Source organism: Oxyura jamaicensis, chromosome 7, assembly GCF_011077185.1.
Source record: "Oxyura jamaicensis isolate SHBP4307 breed ruddy duck chromosome 7, BPBGC_Ojam_1.0, whole genome shotgun sequence".
In the NCBI taxonomy this organism is placed as follows: Eukaryota; Metazoa; Chordata; class Aves; order Anseriformes; family Anatidae; genus Oxyura; species Oxyura jamaicensis.
Window position 1 is genome coordinate 23,706,761 of NC_048899.1, and position 22,850 is coordinate 23,729,610.

Sequence of the window (22,850 nt, forward strand, 5' to 3'; positions counted from 1 at the left end):
GCTGGATAGCCGGGGCTGGATAGCGTGGGTATGACTGCAGCTATGTGCTTTATAAAGCCAGTCACGTTGTACTTTCTATTACATTTCTATATTTTGAGCTCTTGCAGTGCCCAGGAGCTGAAGGCTGACTTGTGGATGTGAACAAGGAACGGGCATGTGCTAACGCTCAGGGAGAGGGCATTAATGAGCCTCTTGTTCGGCATGGGGGAAGCCAGCAGCCAGCAGCCTGCCTGAATGAAAGCCATAGAGGCAGCTCGGGGTGAGGGTTAACCACCTTGGAGGGCATGGAAAGCGTCAGCACAGGGCTGGGGCACGGTCACACTGCTGGGGTGGCTTAGGGGCAGTGACAGGACCGCTTGTCCTCCTTCTGTGCCTAGCCTCGGGCATGGTGTGATTTTTGTGCAGCTGTCCGGCTCCATGCACTGCTCCTCAGGCAGCTTTAGGTTTGCTGTAAATTATTCTTAAGGAATACAGCAGCAAGCTCTTGTCCAGAGCTCCTGCTGCTGAAGGTCTTTGCCACGGGCCCAAGCTCGGTGAGGTTTTTCTGCAGCGTCAGTGTGTCCCCAAGGTCTGCAGGTGACATCCAGCAGCAGCACCGGGCAGGGGGAACCACGGCTACAGCCCTCCAAAAACAGAGGCTAGACAAAGCCCTTATTGACATCTGGGAGGGAAAAGTAAAGCAGGCTTGGAGTTCACCCCCAAAGCATTCCGCTTGGAGGCTGCAACCTCTGTGCCGAGTCCTCAGCTGAAAATTTGTTTAATTACTTATTGACCGTGGACGTTAATAGCTGCACCCCGGGGAGAGCTGGGGCATTGGTGCCACTGAAGGGCACATTCATAGCCACAGGCTCGGTTAAACAAGCCGCTGCATTCAGAGCCCATACCAGTGGCATTTGATTTAATCTGTGCGATTCCACTTTATTTTTAAATCCTCTCAAACCTCAAAGCCTGGATCTTGCCTGGAAGCAGGCAGCCCCGGAGCAGGCAGCGTCTCTGGGACGGCGCAGGGCCAGCCTTGGATGCACCCCACGGTGAAGAGGCTGGTTGGCGTAACCTGGATATCCTGTGGAAGTGACTCCCGTCGTAAATGAAAGCAATTTACTGAAACGGGAGTCAGCTTTGGATGTCATCTGTGTGGAGGGGGGAATATCTAGTAAGGCTGCTTTAAGGTGAAAGTTTTGGGGTGGGGGCTCCTGTATATTCAGTTGGAAACACCCAGAAGATGTGCCTCGTGTGGCTTTTGAAGTCAGCATCTGGGGGATCTGGGGACAGCCTCCTTCGGGGCAGTGGAACAGCTATCACATTGTCAGCAGTGATGGGAGGATTTCATCAGAAAATGGACAGGTTCCTTTTTTTCATTAACCAGGAACCACCAAAAAAGAGGGGGAAGTAGTCCTCTAAAATTCATATTTTAGGTGTTCTCAGCCCCCAGTGCCCGTTTCTGCCCTTTTCATTTTTCTTGTGAAAGAAGTCAGGATTTCCTTGCAGGAGAGAAGGAGAGGTTTGTTCCTTCTCAGCTCCTGGGAGATTCCCTGCTCATGACACTGAACTTGCAGTGTGTTTAGCATTAAAACCCCATCAGAACCCCCCTGATCCCTGGTTTCAGCCCGTAACCGCTCAGCGCAGCCTGCTCTCTGTCCTTCTCTCTTGCTGAAGGTCTCAACATGTGCACAAGTGGGAGCGCCTCGTCCTGCGAAGAGTGTCTCCTCATCCACCCCAAGTGCGCCTGGTGCTCCAAAGAGGTACGTGAGCAGACTCTGGTTTTTGCTTTAAATGCTGCAGTTGGTTCTCAGGTGCTTTTTGTAATGCAGAGAGGAGGCTGCGTCCCCCTCTCTGCCTATCCTGGTGTGAGAGGGGGCTGGTGGGGGCAGTGGGGCTCCCACGCCGAGTGTAGCTTGGGCACATGTGACTCATAGGAAATAATCTCCACCCTGCTCAGGGAGCAGCGCTGGTGCTTCAGGTCTTCTGTTCCTTCAGTTCCCTTCCTGTTTTCTCCCTGGGAGCCCCAAGCATTGTGGTATGTGCCCCGTGCTGCAACAAAGATCATTCCCCCCTTGACTGTGTCCTTTCGGGAGGCAACCAGCACTTCTACCATCTGCACCGTCATCAAGGCAATGAGCTGTGCACCTTAACTGCATGCTTCGTGCCCAAAATGCATCCTATGTTGGTGCTGAAGCTTCTCTCCGGTTATTTACCCGGGCCCCCCCTTGGTTTGCAAGAAGTTGCAAATACCTTTCCCTGCTCCCTAAGTTTTGCTCATGGGTTTTCATATATACCTCTTATCGAATGTGCGTCTTATCAAGCAGACTTACAATTTTTAGAGATTAAGGTGTTTGAAAGACCTGATGATACATGATGCATAGAAGGTGCTTGTCTGCTTAGCGCCTACATCTGCCCTCGGTGTTGATGAGAGAAGTAAGGAATAGAATAGAACAGAAAATAGTAGAGTAAAATGGAAGAGAATGGTTTGGTTGGAAGGGACCTGCAAAGATCCTCGCGTCCAACTGCCTGACCACTGCACAGCTGCAGCTCTCCAAGGAAAACCTCTTAACGCTGCTAACGCCGTGTTACCAGACAGCAGAATAGTTCTCCTGTTTTATTTTCCCCCCCAGCAGGATGACTGATGTGTAGAAGGGAAAGGGTAAAGCAATAGATCCTGCTTTTGAGACATCTTGTAAACAGCTGTAAGAGCTCCTCTTCCAGCCAGCTCATCTGTGGCGTGATATTGGATCCAGGAGTGCTGGCTGGTCACCTACGGGTACCCAATAGCTCGCCTTTATTTTGTTTAAATTCTTGGCATCAAAAGACAATTTTGGCAAATGCTGCCAGTGGAAATGTTTGTCTGGTGGTCGCTGTGACCACTAATTGTATGTCAGCCCTTGGCACTGGCAGCTTGACTCTTATCTTGCAAACAGAATAGTTACCAAAAAAAAAAAAAAAATCCTAAATGGAGCAGAGGGGCCAAGTGAAGGAAAAGGTGTGTTTACAAGGAAGTCCTGGAATACATCCTGACCTTTAGCCTGGCACAGCTATTTAAAAATACACTTCAACGTATTTTTTGCCAGGAGCGATGTGCTAAGAAGCTGCTGTCCCTGCTATATACTACATGCTAAGACTTAGGAAGCTCTTATCCTAACTCTATATTTTTTTAAATTTCATGTTTGAAACTGAATTGTTTCTAACTATGAAATCATCAGATGAGGTAATGGGACTGTGAAAGATATCTAGGGGTTTTCAACTTCAGAAGTTTATAATGTTATAAACTCTTCATGAATGGCTTTCTTTGCATGTCATGTCACCACCTTATTTCCCCTTCCCTCTGCTGCAGCCTCGTCAGTCATGCCTATAAAATTGCTGGCTTTCAGTCTGTTTTGCTTTCCTGTTTCCATTAGCTGCCATTCACAGCAGCGTGTGCCCGGGAGCGTTATATGCTGCTCAAATTCTGTAGCTCTGCTGACGTTCAAATATCAAGGCTCAGATACCGGAGCGGTTTCCACAGGCGCTAATTATGTTGTGGTAGAAACACAATCAGCCCATTAGCATGTATTTACTGCTCGCCTTGCATTTGCTTAGTGCATTTGGGACTAAATTGGGCCAACTGTTGTCATATTTACAGGCAAGAATTACGGTTTTTGTCGCGTATCTGCACACCCACATGTGCACGCACACCTTGCTCAGTGACACCAGTCTGGTGAAGCCTGCAGGGCTTCCCAAAGCCATCCCTGTGCCGATGCTTCAGAGGCTGTGGGAAGGAAGGGCTGTGCTGCTTCCCACTCCCAATTCGCCACCTCCCGCCCCACAAGTGTGGGGCACATTGCCGCTTCTATCGGCCTCTGCTCACCCTCGCTGCCATCCGGGAGGATGATGATGGATGAGCCGATGAGAGCAGCTGCTGGTGTCCGCGCAGCCCAGAGCTCCCAGGGGCTGGTGAGCTAACCACAAGGCTTTGGGCTGCTGGAAATTTGGAAGCGAACGCCGACTCTGTTGGTTCTTGGACGAATACCTTGAAAGGCAGGGCTTAAACAGGGTGATGTGTTTAAATTACCCTCTAAAGAGGAGGCATGACAGTATGCGTGTGCATGCAAAACATTAATTCTTTTAATTAAAATGAAATTTGCTTTATGATAAATTCAACTGAAATTTCCCCTGTGGCGCCCTGTTTTCCAGCGGGCTGCACGTATCCCGTGCTCTCTGAACGCATTTGTGCCTGGAGGATGAGGAAGGAAAATCAAGGGATTTCCTATATGGAACATGTCATTTATTTTTATTTTTATTTTTTTTAATGAAGAAAGAAGGCATCGTTCAGGCTGACTTAACTCAAAATCGAACTGATTAAAGCAAAAATTGTAGGGAATAGCCTAGAACATGTAAAGTCAGGAGTTGGATACGGTCAACGCTGTTCGTGCACGAGCCAAGCAATTTGTCTTAAAACTCTCAAACTGAAGAGCGTGTAATTGTCACATTGTTGGCCTCATCTCCCTGAACTCCCCCGTCTGCCTGCGTGCGTTGCCTTTTACTCGTTGGTTGGTGCACTGTGCCCATGAGCAGCGCCAGTTGATCCCAGGAGCCACGGGGTGCAGTCCCTGAGGGGATGCTGTTGTGCAGCACAAGGTAACAAGGGCTTTTTTGCTTTGGTTGCTTGTGGAGTATTTGGACTATAATACCCTGTACCCTGCAGAGCTTCCCATCCTTTTCCCCTTTCATTTAATCTATGTGATTTTTCTTGTCGCAGACAACGTTGTGGTTCGGTTTGATGGGACAGGGTGGCCAAAGCTGCAAGGGGCGGCTTAGGCTTTGCCTGGTTTAGTAATGCAACACCATGGTGCTGCTTGCTGCCCTCCTCGCCCCATCACGGGATGCCCCCCTTGCCTGCGCTGGCGCGTTCCCACCTCTGGGTGGGCTTTATTTTCCCCCACCCTGAGTAACGCAGCACTTCACCGAACAGGCGAGGGCTTGGATTTGCTCAGAGCTGCAGCTCAGCAGTTGCCATCCTGTAGCAATTCCCCTGGGCCCGTTTCAGAAGAAATTTAAACAGAGACCTGCTAAGTCAGGAGTGGTGGGGACGGGGAAATGAGGAGATGCAGAGGTGCTGCTGAAGTGAGAGCTTTCGCAGTTACCATTAGATGGTATTTTGCATCCCTGCGGGGATGACTGGAAGTGCTTGATAAAGGCTGGCTTTTCACTGACTTAAGGTCGAATCGGGTCTGAGACAAACTGTTCCTCGAGGCTGCCCTAAACCTGCTGCTCTGAAGCTCCTGGCGTTGTTCTTGGTTGGGAGGGAAGCTGGTTTCTGTTTTGTCATGCTGGAGATGATTTACGTAGTCCCAGTCCTCTTCTCTGGAAGTCCAGCTGTTTACACGAGGCGATCCAAGAAATTCATGTTCACATCCATCCAGCGTGCCGTCGCCTTGGCTGGACACCGCTGCTCAATGCAGGAATGCAAACCTCGCATTTTTCCAATAGCATTTGGACCTTGTAGCGAGGAAACGCAGCGGAGATGCTCTGTCTGCGTCCCAGGACCCCACGGCCAAGGCTGTCCTCAGGGACCCTCCCGAGCTGTGTGTGACATCAGTTGGACGACCTCAACATCTCCCATGTCCCCTGCTGTACCTCATCATCAGCAGCAAGTGGGTTTTATTCAGCCCTGCTCTGGTTTTTGGCTGTGTGGCTGAAGGAGGGGCTGGTGTGGCTGCGAGCATCTTCTCCGCATTATTTCCTGTAATTTCAGGAGCTCAGCCCCAGGGCAGGAGATGGCTGTGTCTCTTGTTAGAGTGCAGAAACAAGTAGAAGTTGGCTGTTGAGAATGCAGTAAGCTTTGGGCAACTTGCCCCCTTTGGCCCTTTTAGGGAACCACAACCAGCATGCTGACAATTGGGATGCACTGGCTGCAGAAGGCCGCGTTGTGCAGCTGGGTTGTTCCCCAGCAGTGTGCTGCCACTGGGGCTGGCATGGGGGGTATGAGATGTCAGGGTATGGGGGGAGATGCTCAACGGGGAGTGCCAAGCCCCATATCGGCTATGGGGACGTTGTGCCCCAAACCACCGCTGTCTGCTCCTGGTCTGCTCCAGCCTGGAGGATGCTCGCTGTGGTGGCATTTCTCCTGCAGGACAGAGACGGGCCGGTGCCGGCTATGCAGGGGTTTGATGGAGGGGGGACGTGATGGGATGTGGGGGCTCACCCGGGGAGCAGGGCACAGGTCCCTGGAGCCCACAGCCAGGTCTCCAGCTTCACACCTGGCCTCCTTCCTTGGTGACACCTCTGTGTCCTTTCTTCCTTTTGCAAGGCTCCCCCAAGGTGATGCTGCTGGGGATGCGGAACAGTGCGTGTCTTTATGCTGCTATGGTCTGAGAGCAAATTCCGTTTGCAGACCTACGGGCCAGGTGCTGAAATGCTGAGGGCTTGGGAGCACAGAGCACAAAACCTTGCGATGTTTCTTTCTTGGTAGATCCATTTGAAAGGCTCGGGGCTCAGTGCAAGCTGCTTTTGAGGCACAGCCAGCTCAAGTGCCACTGGGAGTTCCTTGTCATTTGCTACAGACCCCAGCACATCCACACCATTGCAGAGCTGATTTTTCTCCCTCCCCTTTCCCTTTTGCCCACCTTTCACCTCACAGGAGTTCGGCAGCACCAGGTCCGTCCCGTCACGGTGCGACCTCCTGCAGAACCTCATCGCGAACGGCTGCACGGGCGCCATCGAAAACCCTCGCAGCAGCAGCAGTGTGGTGAAGGACGTCCCTCTGAGCAGCAAGGGCTCCGGCCAGACCCACCTGGACGTCACACAGATCACGCCGCAGAAGGTCGCCCTGAGCCTGCGTCCTGGTGAGTCCCAGCGGCTCCGAGACACACATGAGGGCTGCAGGCGTGTGGCGGTGGGGGGGGGAAGGGTGCTGGGACTCTAAACTCTCTAAACTCTCATTTGACTCTAAACTGAGACAGCTCCTCATATAAATTTAGGAAAAAGACTTAAAAAAAAAAAAAAAAAGAAAAGCATATCTGTTCTGGTATGCAAAAGAGCTGTGGGATCAAGGCCCGAGATGAAGATTTGAACTTGTGACCCAGAGCCTGGATTGTGTCCACGTCCCTGTTTCGTTCCCCATAGCCATCGGTTTTCTTAAATCTCTTCATTTTAATTAAAAATTAAAAGCGAAGGGCTAGAGCGAGCCACGCGAGTGTGCTTGTTATCTAAAGCTCTTGCATGGTGGGGGCAGGCTGTAGTGTGGGTTCAGAGTTCTTGCAAAAATTTGGCAGCCACTATTTCTGAAGGGGGAAAAAAAAGCTCTTTATTGCAAAGTGAAGGAGCAAATATAAAAGCTCAATTCATTATAAGCGATCAGTGTGGGTTTTGAGGGCTTACACTTCTGTGACAGCTCTCATGAGCAAACAGAAAGATGAAATACGACGTTTTGCCCAAGAAAAACAGCAGCTTGAGCCGGTGTTCACGCTACCAGCGCTCTTCCAGAGCCCCAGTTTCTGCAGGACTTTTTGTTTTAATTCTGGAGGTTGAATAGCAATGGTGTCTCTTAATTAAATCTTCCTGAGTAGCAGGATGGCTGTCATCGGTCAGACCCCTAAACGTAAGGAATTGTTGCTTCAAAGCGGGTGCCCGAGGTCAGTCACCATGGCGTGCATGACCGAGGGACCCGCCGATGGCTCTGCTGCAGCAGCGCTTCTGCAGTTCAGTGTGTTTCTGAAACAGGTCTGCTCCCGTCGGAAGGGAGTTATTATTTCTCCTGTTCCTCGAGGCAGTCGCTGGGGGAAAGGGCTGGCTCAGCTTCTCCATCTCGCCTCCACAGCACATTCCTTTCCCAATCCCTGGCTGTTCGGCACGGCCGGAGGCGCGGGCGCCCACGGCTCTGGTGGCTGGGGAGAGGTGGGACGTGGGGTCCGGCTCCCTGAGGCTTTCCTGGAGCTGCTTTGCTGGATGCTGGAACTGCTGTTCCTGCCAGGCCTCATTTCAGCAGATTGCCAGGTGCTTGAGAGCAGCACAGTGGCGTGCCAGGTAGTCTTTGGTTCTGGTGTGATGGCAGAGAAGCCCCTGCAGGTCTGGTTTGAGGTGGAAACCCTAATGTGCTGACAAGTTCCTATACGGGGTGAGCTGCAGCACTGCTCTTGCTTCACCTGGATGCTGTGGGTTGCAAGAGGCTGTGGTTTGCTTGGCAGGTCAGCAGAAGCTGAGGCCGTATGGCTTCCCCAGGGTACCCAACAGCTGCAGGAGCAAGGGAGCGTTAGGAGATGTGCCAGCAGCTTTCTGCTGTCCCGCCCTGGGCTCGGTGGCCAGGCAGCTGCTCCTGCGGCTGCACGACTTGCTCTGGGGTGTGCAGCTCTGCCTGGGCAGCCTGGAAGTGTTTTTGAAAGTGCCCAGAGCAGCAGGAATTGCTCTGAGGGCTTGTGCAGTGCTCTGAGTGTGATGAGCCCAGGAGCTCACCTCCATGTGCTCCTATTGTAGAGCATCAAAGGCATTCCAGGAAGACAAACATATCTGCACGTTTTTCATAATATCTCCCATTTTTGCTGTCTTTTTGATGTTGAGGTGCATGCCGTCTTACTCAGGGCTGATGACTTCCCAAACCCTTCGATTAGCATCCCCAGTTTGAATTACCCATTAACTCCTGAGCTTGAGAACAGGTCCTGAGGGTTGCAGCCTGTGGACCCAAGACAAACAGGAGACAATGTTGATTTAATTTTGTGCATAATGCCAATTTTGTGTTCCATCAGGAAACTTTTTTTGCACACAGAGTGTAGAATTTCAAGGCTGAGTTCCCATAGCAGTCGTGGTGATTGCGCTCTTCTATTCTCAGACTGCTAAGCAGAAGCAGAAGAGGGCAAATTGTCAATTGTTTGCTGGTCCCACCCAGGCAGTTTGATCTAAGCATCCCGTGGCTGAGGACATATCCCCAAATCTCTGTGCTCAGAGATAATTCCCAAAGGCCTCAAACTGATGTCTTTCTGGGGCAGCTTTCAGATCAAGCATTTAGTTTTTATAGCATTGCTTTTTAACCTTGGGTCCAGCTATAAGGCAGAGTGTCCTGGTTATGAAAAACATGAATAGTGTAAAAGGAATTTAAAACAATTAATAGGTTCATGTTGTGCTGTCTATTAAGCCTGGAGCCTCAGCAAGCAGATGCAGAGGTTTTCGTGGGTAATCATGATTGTTGAGTTTGCATTCTTAAATTAGCCAAAAGCAGCTTTTCCATTTGTTTTTACTGCCTCTGTGTGACTGTATCCAAGAAGCATTTCTGTATTCAGTTTTGACTTAAAAACTTCTCAATAAAAGCTCTAAGGAGAGGATGGTGGTGACGGTATGCAGGGAGCGAGAGGGCTGGATTATCCCTAAACTATGAGAGTAATACCGTGCACAGAGAATAATAAATGCTTTTGTACTGACATCTGCATACATTAGCAATATTTTCTGTGAGATAATCAATTTGTACAGTTAGGAATGAAAGGAGAACCAGGTCTGGGATCCTGTTATTTTTGGTGCTTTTTCATGGACTAATAAATTCATAACTGTTAAGAGAAGGTTCAATAGAGCATCCCAAGTGCTCTTCCCAGCACAGCAATTCCCATCCTAGGGCCTGCTCTGGAAGAGGAGCAGTTTGGAAACTGCAGTGTCGGGAGCAGCATGTGCAAAGGACATGTCCTCTGTTTCTCAAAGGGCTGAGTATTGCAGTGGTGAAAAATATGTAGGAATGAAAAAAAAAATAGGCATAGGAATGGATTTTCCTGGAGTTAAAGACTGTCTTGCAGTACTGAATTGAAGGAGAGAGATAAAGAGAAGAGGAGAGAGAGAGGAGCTGAGATAGCTGGTTGGGAGCAAGAGGGGCTGGAGTTGGGGGTGGCATGGGGCTTGTAGGACTGGGACATCCCAGCTCTGCACGGGGCTGCAGAGCCCCTCCTGCCTCATCTCATCGGTGCAGTGGTTTGGGGATGCTGCTGCTGCCTGCTCGTGGGCTGGAAGTAAGTGGGAGCAGCTGTGCTGCTGCGAACAATGAGGAGAACAATAAAATTTTTAGGGAAATGTTTTCGCGATAATAAAAAATGTGCATTTGATTTCTGGGGAAGAGGGAGGGAGCAAAGAGATTTTTGCAGAACCTGCTGGTGCCCAAAGTTCAGCCGTGGCCAGGAAGGGCTGGGAGAGGTGAGAAGGAGGGGGAGCTTTGGTCTGGAGGTGGTCTGAGTCCCAGAGGAGCCATCGAGCTGGAAAAGAGGCTGAGGTGGCAGCTGGAGATGTGGGATTTCCCATGGCTTGAGTGCTTGAACCTGGGGGGTCTCATTTTGTCCCCTCTCTCAGCTATTGGCAAAGTGTAAGGCAAATGTTTGCCATGTCCCTTCTGGCTCCACCGAAGTCTGCCTGGCTTGAGTATGAGTTCGTTTTGATGCCAGCTCACCTTTTTCAATGTGTGGGTTCCTGCCGGCATGGCCTCTGCTCCTGGACACCCTTCTGGAGAGCATTTCAGCTGAGGGCAGCTTTACAAAAGGGAAGCAGTGGGAGAAGGTCAGGGGAAAAGCTTTCCTCAGCTCTTTTTCACATGTCCACAGCCTGACTCCATCCTGTCAGCTCCTTCCCTTGTGTTCATCACTTCAGAAAGCTTCATCTCCACTTTGGTACTTCCCCATGTGATTGCAACAACCTTCTTTTTCCAGTTCGTTTCCCTTTTGCCTTACTTTCTTCAGGGTGATGGTGGCAAGACTCTTTTTCTGGAAAAAGTTCCTTCTGAAAGGTGTTTCTTCTGTGTCTGCTTTGACTCGACTTCTCTGCACAGCTCGGAGAACATCTTGCATTCATCTCATGTTGGCTGTTTTCTCCTGACCCACTTCCTTCTCCTGCTCCACCTCCTTTCTCTCTTGTGCAGGGCTTATGTGACTGTTCTGGTTTTCTTCGAGGACGTACCCAAACAAGAGTGTGACGGGTCCCTCTTCCATGACACATCCCACTTGAGGTTCACTCTGCTTACTTTTCTTTCCAGTTTTCTAGGAAAATGCCCGTGGGTTCTGACCAGTTTGGGACAGCAACATTTTCATGTGTGTTTATCCGCAGACATTCTCTCAGCTGAGATGGAAAGACCCTTTTGCATATCTCCAAAGTAAAATGGAGACACACACTGAATAGATAAGTGTTTTTATCTTGCCAGCTGGTATACTACATAGCTTAAGACCCCAAATCATGTCCTGCTTTTCTGTTAGTCTCCTGAGGAATGGATTTGAACAGGCTTGTTCCCCTCGTCCTCTTCTTTTCCAAGAGATCTGTCTGCTCTGCATGGGAAAAAAAACAAAAGGCAGCAGTCTGGATTTTGTGTGTGCTAGGGGTTCTCTGGCAGTGCTTTTCACCGCTCTCAACTCTTGTATGTGTGCAGGTGACCAGACCTCCTTCCGAGTTCAGGTCCGGCAAGTGGAGGACTATCCTGTGGACCTCTACTACCTGATGGACCTCTCCCTGTCCATGAATGACGACCTAGACAATATTCGCAATCTGGGGACCAAGCTGGCTGAAGAGATGCGAAAACTCACTAGCAATTTCCGCCTGGGGTTTGGCTCTTTTGTGGACAAAAACATTTCTCCTTTCTCCTACACGGCACCAAGATACCAAAACAATCCCTGCATTGGGTAAGTGGTAGGTGTTCTCCAAAGTCTGCACAGACGGTGGTTGCAGGGTCTTTTCTTGCAGTTCTGCTTTAGACAGTGAACCACATTTATGCCCCAGCTTTTGGGAATGCACGATGTTCCAGAGCCATTCAAAATAGGGCATTTTCTGATTTTGCAGTGGCTGTTGAAGGATCTCTACATCTAGACAAATGAAACTTTTGTACCAGGAGCCTAATGCTATTTTTAAGTACCTGAAGAGGATGCAGACATTGCAAGCATTTTTACAGGCTTTAAGAAAAAGGCACAAGAGCCAGAAATTCCTGCTTTCTGATCCTAGCTCTGAGTCATAGTTTGGCCTTGGGTAGATCAATTAAGCTCTTCTTCATTTTACAGATAAGGAGACCAAGGCGGTGTAAGTCTTTCCCAACAGAAGTGTTTGAGGGAAGTGAGATCTGGAAGGGCCTGTGGGACTGATTAATGAATACTTGTAAAGTGTTGTAAAAATTTCAGGCAGTTTTTTTCATCTTTATTGCTGTGAGAGGAAAGCAAACTGGCAGTTGCGAAAGACACAAATGATGCGATTTGCTGTGCAATGTTATCAGAGCCTTCCTCTTTTTTTTTCTTTTTTTTTTTTTTTTTTCCTTTCCTTATTAGTGTCTTCCTAGTGTCTTTTTGTTTGCCTTTTAACAGACAAAGATCCAAACAGAGTTTGGGATCAAGTCCATTGTATCAGGGATTGTGTCAGGGTCAAATGGGCTGAAGTGGAGGGTGTCCAGGTTCAGATGGGCTGGGATGTTGGCAAAAGAGGGAGGATACAGCAATAAATGACTCTTACCTTTGTGTTCCCTGTCCTGCCCCTTCACCTCATCCCTCTTTGGGCTGCTGTTTAGTTGGGTAAGGGCAGTAGGGTTAGCCCTTTTGTCTGAGCCATTCGTGAATACTTAAATTGTAAGGCCACATCACAGACAGATGCCAAGCTCTGTGAGCATGCATGCTCTAAGTTTGTCATATGAGAGGCAGATTAAAGAGATCTGACATCAGCTATGAGTTTCTTGCCATCTTTTGGCATTGTCCAAACATTTGGCATCTCATCACACATTGACCATTGACTGGACAAAATTACCCATATTCTTTTTTCATCAGTTTTTCCCAAAGAGGAAAGTCAAATGGATGGTGCCTTTAGTGCTAAAAGCTTCTGCTTTGGCCATGAAGCCTAAACACAGAACTGGAACTCCTTTCCCTTTGGTGGCCTTGCACATGTTTATAGTGTGATGAAGTTAGGTAAGTCAGAGGGAAATACAGAGCTCGTTCTGCTGGAATAGATTCAGTTTCCGAGTGTGGAGCACATGAAGTTTTTCAGTGCCCAGATGAAAGCCCTGGCTGATGGAGGAGTACTTACATCTGTCCCTTTTTCTTCAAACACTTCTTGCTCTGAGCATTTGGGTTACACAGTATTTTCCATTCTCTATCCCCTGTGTGCCTGACTTTGGGATGCTGCTGTAATGGAAACCACCTGGCTGAAAAGCATGGCCAGGCATGGAGGAGTAGCTCTGCGTGAGCTGTTCCCACCCCATGGATAGTCCCATGGCTGCTCTTGCTCTCTACCACCACAGCACCATGTCTGTGGTCTTCACAAGTTTTCTCCCTCTGAAATCTGGCCTCAAGGATGCACTCGATCGTGTCCATCATCCTCATCTCCATCAGATGCTCATGTCGGGGGGATGGGGTTTTGCTTCAGGCTACAAAATCTTCTCAGAAACTTTGACTTATGCGTGATTTAATTGAAGCGACATGCCTTTTGTGGAGTGAGATGGGGTGAGATGTGCAGGAAGGGGAGGCAGTGCTGGCAGAGGAGAGGATGGGGCTGTTGGTGGTGTTCACAAGCTGTGGGTGCCCCATCCCTGGAAGTGTTCAAGGCCAGGCTGGATGGGGCTTTGGGCAACCTGGTCTGGTGGTGGGAAGTGTCCCTGCTCATGGCAAGGGCTTGGAACAGGATGGGCTTTAATGTCCCTGCCAACCCAAACCACTCTGTGATTCTGTGAACTGCGAGGTGCACCTGGAGCTGCTTTCACCAAGGCAGTCCAGAGCTGTCGCCTCTCCTTCTGCCCTTGTGATCAGACAGTCCTTATGGCCTTTTGGTTTTAGCCAGGTGATTGCTTTTCTGTCTATGTGTTACATTAAGAAAGGCTGGTCTTGGGAAGCCATGTAGGTGTGATTGCCAAAGGCAGCCCTCCCGGCGGGTGCTCCCTTCCTGTCACCATCTGTCTCCCCCTCTTAGCGCTGCATGCGGGCTGTCACTGCTGCCGGGTGGCTTGCTGATTTGGCAGTGAAATGGGTTGAGAGGTTTTGTTTTGTTTGTGGGCACTTCTAATGTCAAAGCAGTCCTTGTCCAGTGACCTGTTTGCATTTGGAAAAAGCTGCAGTGGGTGGTTTTTGCCTCTGGTCCAGGCATCCTCCTCCTCCTCTCCTCCCTGCGCCTCTGGGCCTGGGGAGCCAGGATGCATCTGCAAGGAATGTGTAGTGTCGTTCAAAGTAGATAAAGTGAAGAAACCAAATGATAATAAAGGTAGGGGGTTCAACTGAACACCCAGTTGCCTATGTTTTTGCAAAATATAGGTGTGGAAATCTTTGAGCTTTATGGGCACTGAAGCTCCACAACCTTGTGGCCCTGGTGCTTGGTGTCTCTGCTCAGAACTTCTGTGGAGAGAAACTTTTGGTCTGGATGAAATATCTGGAAACTTCAGCTGCTCAAAGCACCTTCTGGGTGGGGTGGGACAGAAAAGCAGACTCTACTCTTTGTAGATAACTGGCCAGAAATCAAAGCATCCAGAACACAAAACCTCATGAAAGCATTTCACTCCTCTGGACAAAGGTTTGGAGACCAACCTGTTTGAGCTGCTGACTCCTGCAGCTCCTGGCTCCTGCTGGGGTTCATGCCAGCTAACCGCTCCCCTCTGCTCCTCTTGCAGCTACAAGCTATTCCCGAGCTGTGTCCCATCCTTTGGCTTCCGCCACCTCTTGTCTCTGACGGATAAAGTCGACCGTTTTAATGAAGAAGTTCAGAAGCAGAAAGTGTCCCGGAACAGGGATGCTCCGGAGGGTGGCTTCGATGCGATTTTGCAAGCTGCTGTGTGCAAGGTGAGTCATGCTGGTTGCTGGGGTTTTAACACAAAGCAGAAGGGGAGGAGTTCTTCAGCTGTCTTTTTGAATCCTGGTGAGGGTTCGGTGTATGGTTTCTTGGAAGGAACCACTAATTTCTTTTTGCAGAAACCATCAAGAATGCCTTGAAAAGGAGAAGCTATTGTTTTTATATGCTTTTGTGTGTGAATAGGCAAATAAACCCTTTAATACCTTCTCCAGTTTAAAGGCGTAAAATGGACCTTTTGCAAATGGAGATTTAGGTGGCAGCACCTCCAGGTGCTGAGGGCTTGTGCAGTGGGGGCTGCTCTCCAGCCTGGGGTCCTCTGTGTGTTCTTGCTCCCTGCATAGCAAGGGGGAATGCATTTCCTCCCCTGTCACCCTCCCACAAGGGACAAGCCCTCTTCCCGCAGTGGCTGGCTGGGTTTGCTGTGCTGTTGCTCTCCTCACTGTGAGGTCTGGGGGAGAATTGCTCATAACTGTCCTGGAGCAAGTAGGTGGGTTGCTCCATGTCCCTTTGTGATCTGGGGATGAAAATGTAATGCTCCCCTGCATGGTGGAGCTGGGCTGCCCTGCTCTCCAGTGCCAGCTTTTTCCCCCCTGACATACGGTTTGGTTTCTGTGTGCTCCAGCCTTGTGCAGTCCTGTTGGTAGGCCTCGTTTTGTTGTGGGTCTAGATTTTGGGAGCCAGGAGATAAGCATCACCTGCAGGAGTGGTTGATGCAGGCTTGCGCAACCAGGTTGAGTGGGAAAGCAGAATTTCCTTCTTGTGGGCTGGCTTCATGCACTCTTCATGCTCCCGGCAGGACCGAGCCTGCCCCGTTGGATCTGGCTCCTCCGAGCAGCCGTCTTTCTGCTCCCAGCCTGGCACAGATGCTGTCGCTGGCACCAAGACAGCGCTGCTCGCAGGGCTCCTCCAGGCACAGAGCACTTTGTGTCCCTGGTGGGTGGCGCTGATGGTCACAACAGAGACGTCTCAAGGCGGTCATTCTGCTGTGCAGCCTGTTGTGTGGTTCTTCACGGTTCTCTCCAGCACATTTTCCTTACTGCAAAAAGGGGACAGTATTTCCTTAGGATGCAGAAATACCTCATAAGCCCTGCAGCCCAAGCAGGAGCTTCCTTTCCCTTGCAGCAGCCGAGAGATGCCCCAGCTCCACCGGTAGCCACACGTTGGCTGTGAAATATGTTGTGGTCAGCAGCAGCTTGTGGTGTCACAGGGGACATCCCAGGAGAGCCGATGGAGGAACATGGCTGTTCCCAAGCCATGGTGTCCAAATGCCTGTTCTCCTCCCCTTCATGCAGAGAGGTAGGAGAACCCATACCTCATCTGCTGACTAGGTGGTTTTGTGCTGTAGTTCATATCAGGCATTTCTTCTGCATGAGCTGTCCTAAGAGCTCTGTAATGCTCAAGTCATTTTTTTGGCCCGGGTTTTAAACCCAGGAGTGGGGAGAGTTTGTACAGCTAATACAGGCTAATAACCAGGCCCAGCGCTTGGCTCCTCTCTGAAAGATGAAGATATGGTAAGTGTTATTCTGGAGGCAATGAGAGAGCCAGAGACAATAAGCCTTTATACTGATGTGAAAATGGTTAGCCAGGAATATTAATCAGCTTTCTGTAATTATATTTTCCATTTGCAGTATTTTGGTTTTCTGCCATTCTGTAAGTGCAAACATCATATGGCTTGGTGGTATGTTTAAGTTTCGGGTCGCACACACTAAACTGCAGCAAGGAGATAAGTCTGTTTTATAAAACAGTGTCTTTTGAAATACTTTTGGTGAGTGCTTGATAGACACTGGTGCATGGATATGGCCAAGACATCTGGGAGACACTGAGGTGCCTTTCAGAGCTGCGCAGAGCTAAGGAGGCTTTGGAAAATGGATGCTTTGGTTTTTAACCTCCAAGGCTTTCTTGTCATGCACGTGTTGCTGTTTCTTCCAAGAAGGCCTGCACCTAAGAAACGAGTGGAGTTTTATGCATACGGATGAATCCAGGGGGATCTCCTGGCAGTCAGTGCCTTGGCAATTGAGCTCTTTTTATACAGAGGCCAAAGCATAAATTTAGATACTTACTTCAGGCTTGGAAATGCTGATAGGAATTTTTGCAGCCCTTTTGATAGGATTTGGAGGGCTGGGATGGGGTGAGCCAGCTGTGGTGGTTTTGACCCTGGCAGCAGGCTGTTGGGAGCAAAGAGCTGGTCGTCTGAGGAAAGGGGACAGCTCCAGTTGGTTGTGGAAGCAAGGGCAGGATCTGTCCATGCCAGTCCTGTGGAGATATGTCTTCCCCTTCACTCTGCCTTGGGTCAGGTCCCACCCTGGTTTAAAACCCTTTATACCCCACAGGGATCAAAAATGAGGCCAGCGTCAATGCAGATGCCTGTTCAAAACTCGCTGTCTAGTAAAAATAAATTAAAGCCCCTTTGGTTATTCGTTTTAGGCAGAGCACAGTGCTGTGTGTTCGGTGGTGGAAGCTGCTGGCAGAGGTGGTGTGAAGCTCTGTGACTGCTCGTGGTGTGGCATTGCATGTTGCCCTCTTGGGGTGATTTTTCCCCAAGAAAAAGGAGGGATTTTTCCCTGGTGGTCTCCAGCAGCCATGCTGTTGTTGCAGCACTTTGATGCTTGCTCTTTTGGCTCGAAGTGCCGTGACCAGCCTGACAGGCAGCTTTGGCACTGGGTCCAGTGCCCCAGCTGAAGGCTGCCCTGATTTTTTTCAGCATTTCTGTGTGTTTGGCGTAAGTGCAAGAATAGGGGAGAGTTTGCCTGAAGGGATGCTCGGCCTGTGATGTGAAGGTGGTGCTAGCAGGCAGATAAGCAGAAGCATCATTCCCTAAGTGACCTCATAACTGTTGTTTGGATGAAGCTTGTTTTCTTTGTGCATAGCACATTTCTAAGCAAGTGGAACTCAGGTTGTCGTCTCAATCCCTAATGGAAATCAACTTTGGATACCCAAAGAAAAGTGAGTTGGATGGACAGCTGGGTGGGCAGCTGTCTGGTAGCTGGGTAGACCAAGAGCTGCTTTTTGCATTGTCAGTCATAATCACTTTTGGGTTCAGTTTGTAAGAAACCACATTTTGGCACTAGGAACCTTGCCCTTTATCCAGTGGGGTCACTTCGGTTGAATGGCTCCTGCTTCCCAGAACACAAAAGTCCTCGTAGTGTAATGACCCAGACAGTAAAGTGCTGGTGCAGGACAGATGTGTATTGCCAAAGATTTCTTCCTGTGGCCGTACTTGAATTGCACAGCTCTTTAAAATGACATTAACAAAAAAAATACTTTTTGCATTAGAGAAGAAAAAAAAATAAAGTCTGGAATAGTTGTCCCAAAGTAAGAGTTGTATTTATTGGAAAGATCAGCAGACTTTGGGCTGTGACTCACATCTGCAGGCAAAAATTGTGATGGCAATCATGATTACCATCCTTGTGCACGCTCTGCCTGCTCACCATGACCCCACAAGTGGTGTCCATAGGAAGTGCCTGCAAATAGGCTGCAGTAGCTTGTCAGCTGGCATATTAATTAATGTAGAACAAGGTAGCTTTCAGATTTTACTAAGTAAGCTGATCAGTGAAATATGGAGGAGTTGGGTATATTGATGTGTGGGTTGCTTCTGGATGCTACAGGCTCTGTGCCCTGAGTATTTGGGGGCAATTATCCTCTAACTTGTACGCCTCTTCTCGCAAAAGCCCTGCAGATCTGTCCACGCAAAGGCAGTAGTGATGGGTGTTCCTGCACAGGCAGGGACCTTGCTTCATGTGTTGCAGCTCAGGAATTATTTTCTGAGCGGGCTGTAAGGAAAGCACTCACCGGGAATGTTGCTGCTGTCATTGCTGCCTTGTGCTGCGTGCAGCAGCATGGCTGTACCTCCGAGATGGGGAAACAAGGTCAGATTAAATGCGCGTGGAGGAATTTGGCAGGTCTCCTTTGGCTGTAAAAGCAGCTGAAATTCTTATTCTTGGATCAGGGCAGAGAAGGTCTGGTGGACAGTCGACGTACCTCCTCATACCTTTTTGAGTAAACGTGTTGGAAGGTGATGCTGGGGAGTGCCAGAAGGGCCCCAGCAGCTTGTTTCCTTGCCAGGGATGGGTGCACAGATGTGTGGTGCTCTTCTAGTTGGGGGCAATGGGGTCTCGGATGGATGGATGGGTGCATGGCCTGCTGGGGGGCTGGCTGTCTGACGGGTTTTTTTCCCTCCCAGGAGAAGATCGGCTGGCGGAAGGAAGCATCTCACCTGCTGGTCTTCACGACGGATGATGTGCCTCACATAGCCCTGGACGGGAAGCTGGGGGGGCTGGTGCAGCCCCATGATGGCCAGTGCCACCTGAACGAGGCCAACGAGTACAGCGCCTCCAGCCAGCTGGTGAGAGGGGATGGGGGCTGCAGGGGGCAGCTGATGGAGACCTCAGGGTGTCAGTGGGCCCCTTGCTGCTCTGGGGACCAGCCACCCTGCTTTTTTTATTTTATTATTTTTTTTTAATTTAAACTCAGTGGAAGAAACTTCTGGGGTGAATGAACACTTGTCTGCTGCATACTTATCACATGCTCCTGCAGAATGGTGCCTTAAAGAGCAGGTCACAAGCACGGATAGGTGCAGCAGAAATATGTAAGGGGTGACAGAATTACCAGAACCTTTCTGCTATTTCAGTTGTAGTGGTACGTCAGGGACTTCGCACTGCAGTGAAACACCACATTTCTATAACAAGTCTTGCTGTTGGGAGAACAGTGATATGAACCTTTGTTTCTGTGCTACCCATCACTTTTTCTAGATTTTTATTTATTTTTTTTTGCCCCTAGGATTATCCTTCCCTGGCACTTCTTGGGGAGAAACTGGCTGAAAACAACATCCACCTGATTTTTGCTGTTACAAAAAGTCATTATGTCTTGTACAAGGTAAGCACTACTGAGCTGCCCGGGCTGGGCAGGGCTTTCGAGGCCCCTCGAGAGCATCTCCCCTCCAGCTGGGCTGTGATGGAGGCAGCCCTTCAGGGCACAGCGGCTCGGTGCAGCCGTCCCCTCTCCCTGCGAGCACCCTGAGCGTGGTCATTCAGAGAAAAGCACTAAAGCTGCTTAGAGCAAACAGACCTATATGTCAGTGAGCGTGTGTGTACCTAAAATAGACCCTAGCCTAATCTTGATTTTAGGAGGGCTGCCAGCCGCGCAGCAGACGAGGGAGCAGAAACCTGTTCAACCCATTCTGCTGTGACTCAACCCCATTACCTAATGCAGCACAGGGCTGCTGCCCAGCTGTGTTTTTCCATCACGGAGCCCTGCACCACAGCCCTGGTTTGAGCTCCCTTGCCATCTTCACTGGTAGGGGGGCTTCCCTGGGGTTCACCCCTCAGCAGGAGTGGGGAGCAAACCTGTGAGGATGAAGGGGTTCAGGGAGGGGATCAGGCTTTCAGGAAGCTCTGGGTGCTTCTGCACTGAGCCGGCAGAGCCAAGCGAGCAGTGAGGCGGTGGCAGTCCTGCCGCTGCCCCGCGGGGCTGGGGGCTGAGCTCATCCTCCCCGCCCGCTCCTGGGGAAGCTTGGCTTTTGTGGCACGTTGCAGCACGTTTTTTTCTGCTCGTTGTCTTTTTAAGAACTTCACCGCCTTGATTCCTGGGACCACGGTGGAGATTTTGCACAAGGACTCGAAGAATATCATCGAGCTGATAGTCAAGGCCTACAACGTAAGTGCCTTTTAACATCACAGCTGCTGGGGTGGGAAGCGCCAAGAGCTGAGCTAGCTCGGCTCTGCCTCGGGTGCTCCACCCAGGCTTGGCTGCCTCCCTGCCCGGGTCCTCTCCGCAGCGGGTCACCACTGGTATGGTTGCACCCACCCTGGGGAGGGAGGGGAGCAGCTTGTCCTGCTTCTGATGACACCGGTGCTTGGGCTGATGGCTGCTCGAGGCCCTGCTGGTGTGGCTGTGGAGCACTTTGTGGGTCCTCCCTGTGTGAGCTGATTGAGGTGAAGCAGGAGCACAGCAGAGGTTTGTGCCCAAGTCTCTTGTGTAGGATAGCACTATAAGTGCAACCTGGTTTGAAGCAGTCCTCACAGACCACTGTGCCACTAGAGAAGATTGACTATTTCTTTGTGATTTGATGCCCAGTGGCCTCCCAAGGACATGATGCAGCTCCAGCTCAGGTTGCATCCTTGTGTTGGTCCTCGTGCCTCATGAGCCATTATGTTGCTTCTGAGATCTCTTTCCTCCATCTCTTCATCTCCTGCCTCACATTTTCCTCCCTTCCAGGTGTGACAACCCTGCTGCAGTGTACCTGCTGTCAGTGCTCTCCTGTCCTGGGGGCATGAAACAAAAGAGAACCGGATGGCTTTTCTATCCGCCCTCACAAAAACCCTTCCTCCTTCCCCAGAATCTCAGCACACCTGCAAGGTGGAGATGCTCTGGGGAGCTGTGCAGGCTGTGCCATTGCCTGGCTGGCGTGGTGCCGGCAGGGTTTTGGCACAGACTCCTAGCTGGATTTGGCCCGAAGGGAGTGAACAGGATGCTTCTTTTACAACTGCTTTCCTAAAGCCAGCCCCAGCAGGTCTCAGGCATGTTTCTTATTACAACACAACGGGTTTCCCATGGCGGGTGGCCTTCACATCAACCATCCCTGGAGCAGCTGCAGCTTCAGGATCATTTTGTTTTTACACTGAAGTGCTCCATCCTTTGAATTTTCCTTGTGCTATGACTGCTTTATTTCAGACAGAGGAGTTGCTCCATCTCAGGGCCAAGTCTTCCTCCTAGGTCTCTCCAGGGTCCTCTGCTCATCCCTGAAGGTGTATCAGGCTTGAGGCCACCAAACAGCACAGCAGCAAAATCCCTCTGGTAGTAACCGCAGTGCTGTGAGGAGGTATTGCTGTGTGAGGGTGCAAAGTGGCTAGTAATAATGGCATTACAATTAGGCTAATGGCATTACCCTCTCAGGCTAATAAGAAATCTTGGTGCCCTCATGAGAACTTAAGAATGACCAGGTGAGGTTATGCTGAGGTCCATCAGGCCTGGTGTCCTGCCTTCTCTGGAAAACTGTGAGCAGTGCGGTCAGTGAAATATGTTACGCCCTTGTGCACCTCTGCAGCTTCCCCAGTCCTTCTAACAGACTTGGGCTTGACAAAAGGATAAGCCAGCATCTTTCCATCATGGGTAATTAATCTCCTTCTTAGGCTGCAGGAGGCTGGTGACAGTGTGTGCCATGAGAACTAGGGACATCTCATGTGCCTTCTCATGTGCCATGAGAACTAGGGACAGAGCAGCAGATGCACATGCAGTACGTTCAGCTTTATGACACACTGGTCAGAAGTCGTGTATTTCCTGCCCTTTTCCAAAAGCAGTAGCTCTTGGCTAGTACACGGACCCCGGCTTTGCTAACACACTGATTGGTGAGAGGTTTAAATTAGCACTTCTCCTTTATCTGGCCATTTCAGTGAGGAGAAAGACAAGGGACAGAGGGATGGAGTCACAAGCTAGCTTTGGAAAATGAATGTGGTTATACAAAAAACCTCCATTTTGAAAGCCTTTGTCTTTTTTGGACACCATTCACAAAAAAATCAGTTCCAGCCATTGGAAGAATTAAACAAAACAACCTTGTTTCACATTAATACTTATAAACAGAGTTTTCCCTTTGTTTTGTTTTGACTTTAAAAGTCTGGGTTGTGCAGCAGGATGGAGAGATGAGAAGAAGAATAAAAGGGAATAGGAGGATACCAAAACCTCAATGACGAAAACCGCTTTTTACTTTGAAATGTTTCATGGAGATTTTTCATTTATTTTTTTTCCCATGGAAAACCTGGTGTTTGTTACTGACATATCTGAAAGGGTACTTTTTGTCTGGCATTTTCTCTTAAGAGGGAAAATACGTTTTTCTGACCAGTCGTGTCAAATCAAGAAAGAAAGACAGAGTTGCTGGTTCAGTCTCAGTGAAGTTTTATGCTGTCTTTATGCAGTATGAAAGGCATCAAAGGATGGATGCCAGCAGAGAACTGGGCGTTGCACTCCTCTAGCAGACTTTGATATGGGGGAGGTGCAGATATTCACATCAGCTTCTGACCTTCAGCTCTGAGATGAAGCATATAGTCCACCTGTGGTTGAGAGTATTCTTTTCTTTCTCTCTTTCTTTCTTTCTTTCTTTCTTTCTTTCTTTCTTTCTTTCTTTCTTT

General features: G+C 49.7%; 1 protein-coding gene across 2 annotated transcripts in view; it reads left to right on the plus strand.

Moving 5' to 3' along the window:
- ITGB5 (integrin subunit beta 5) overlaps positions 1-22,850 on the plus strand; it is a 47,579-nt gene that overhangs the window by 1,665 nt on the left and 23,064 nt on the right. For both annotated transcript variants that reach the window (XM_035331605.1, XM_035331606.1), the window contains exons 2-8: positions 1,657-1,742; positions 6,614-6,818; positions 11,354-11,603; positions 14,552-14,720; positions 18,911-19,072; positions 19,507-19,602; positions 20,293-20,382. In XM_035331605.1, coding sequence (XP_035187496.1) covers positions 1,657-1,742; positions 6,614-6,818; positions 11,354-11,603; positions 14,552-14,720; positions 18,911-19,072; positions 19,507-19,602; positions 20,293-20,382 — 1,058 coding nt within the window. The remainder of the gene's footprint in view (positions 1-1,656; positions 1,743-6,613; positions 6,819-11,353; positions 11,604-14,551; positions 14,721-18,910; positions 19,073-19,506; positions 19,603-20,292; positions 20,383-22,850) is intronic.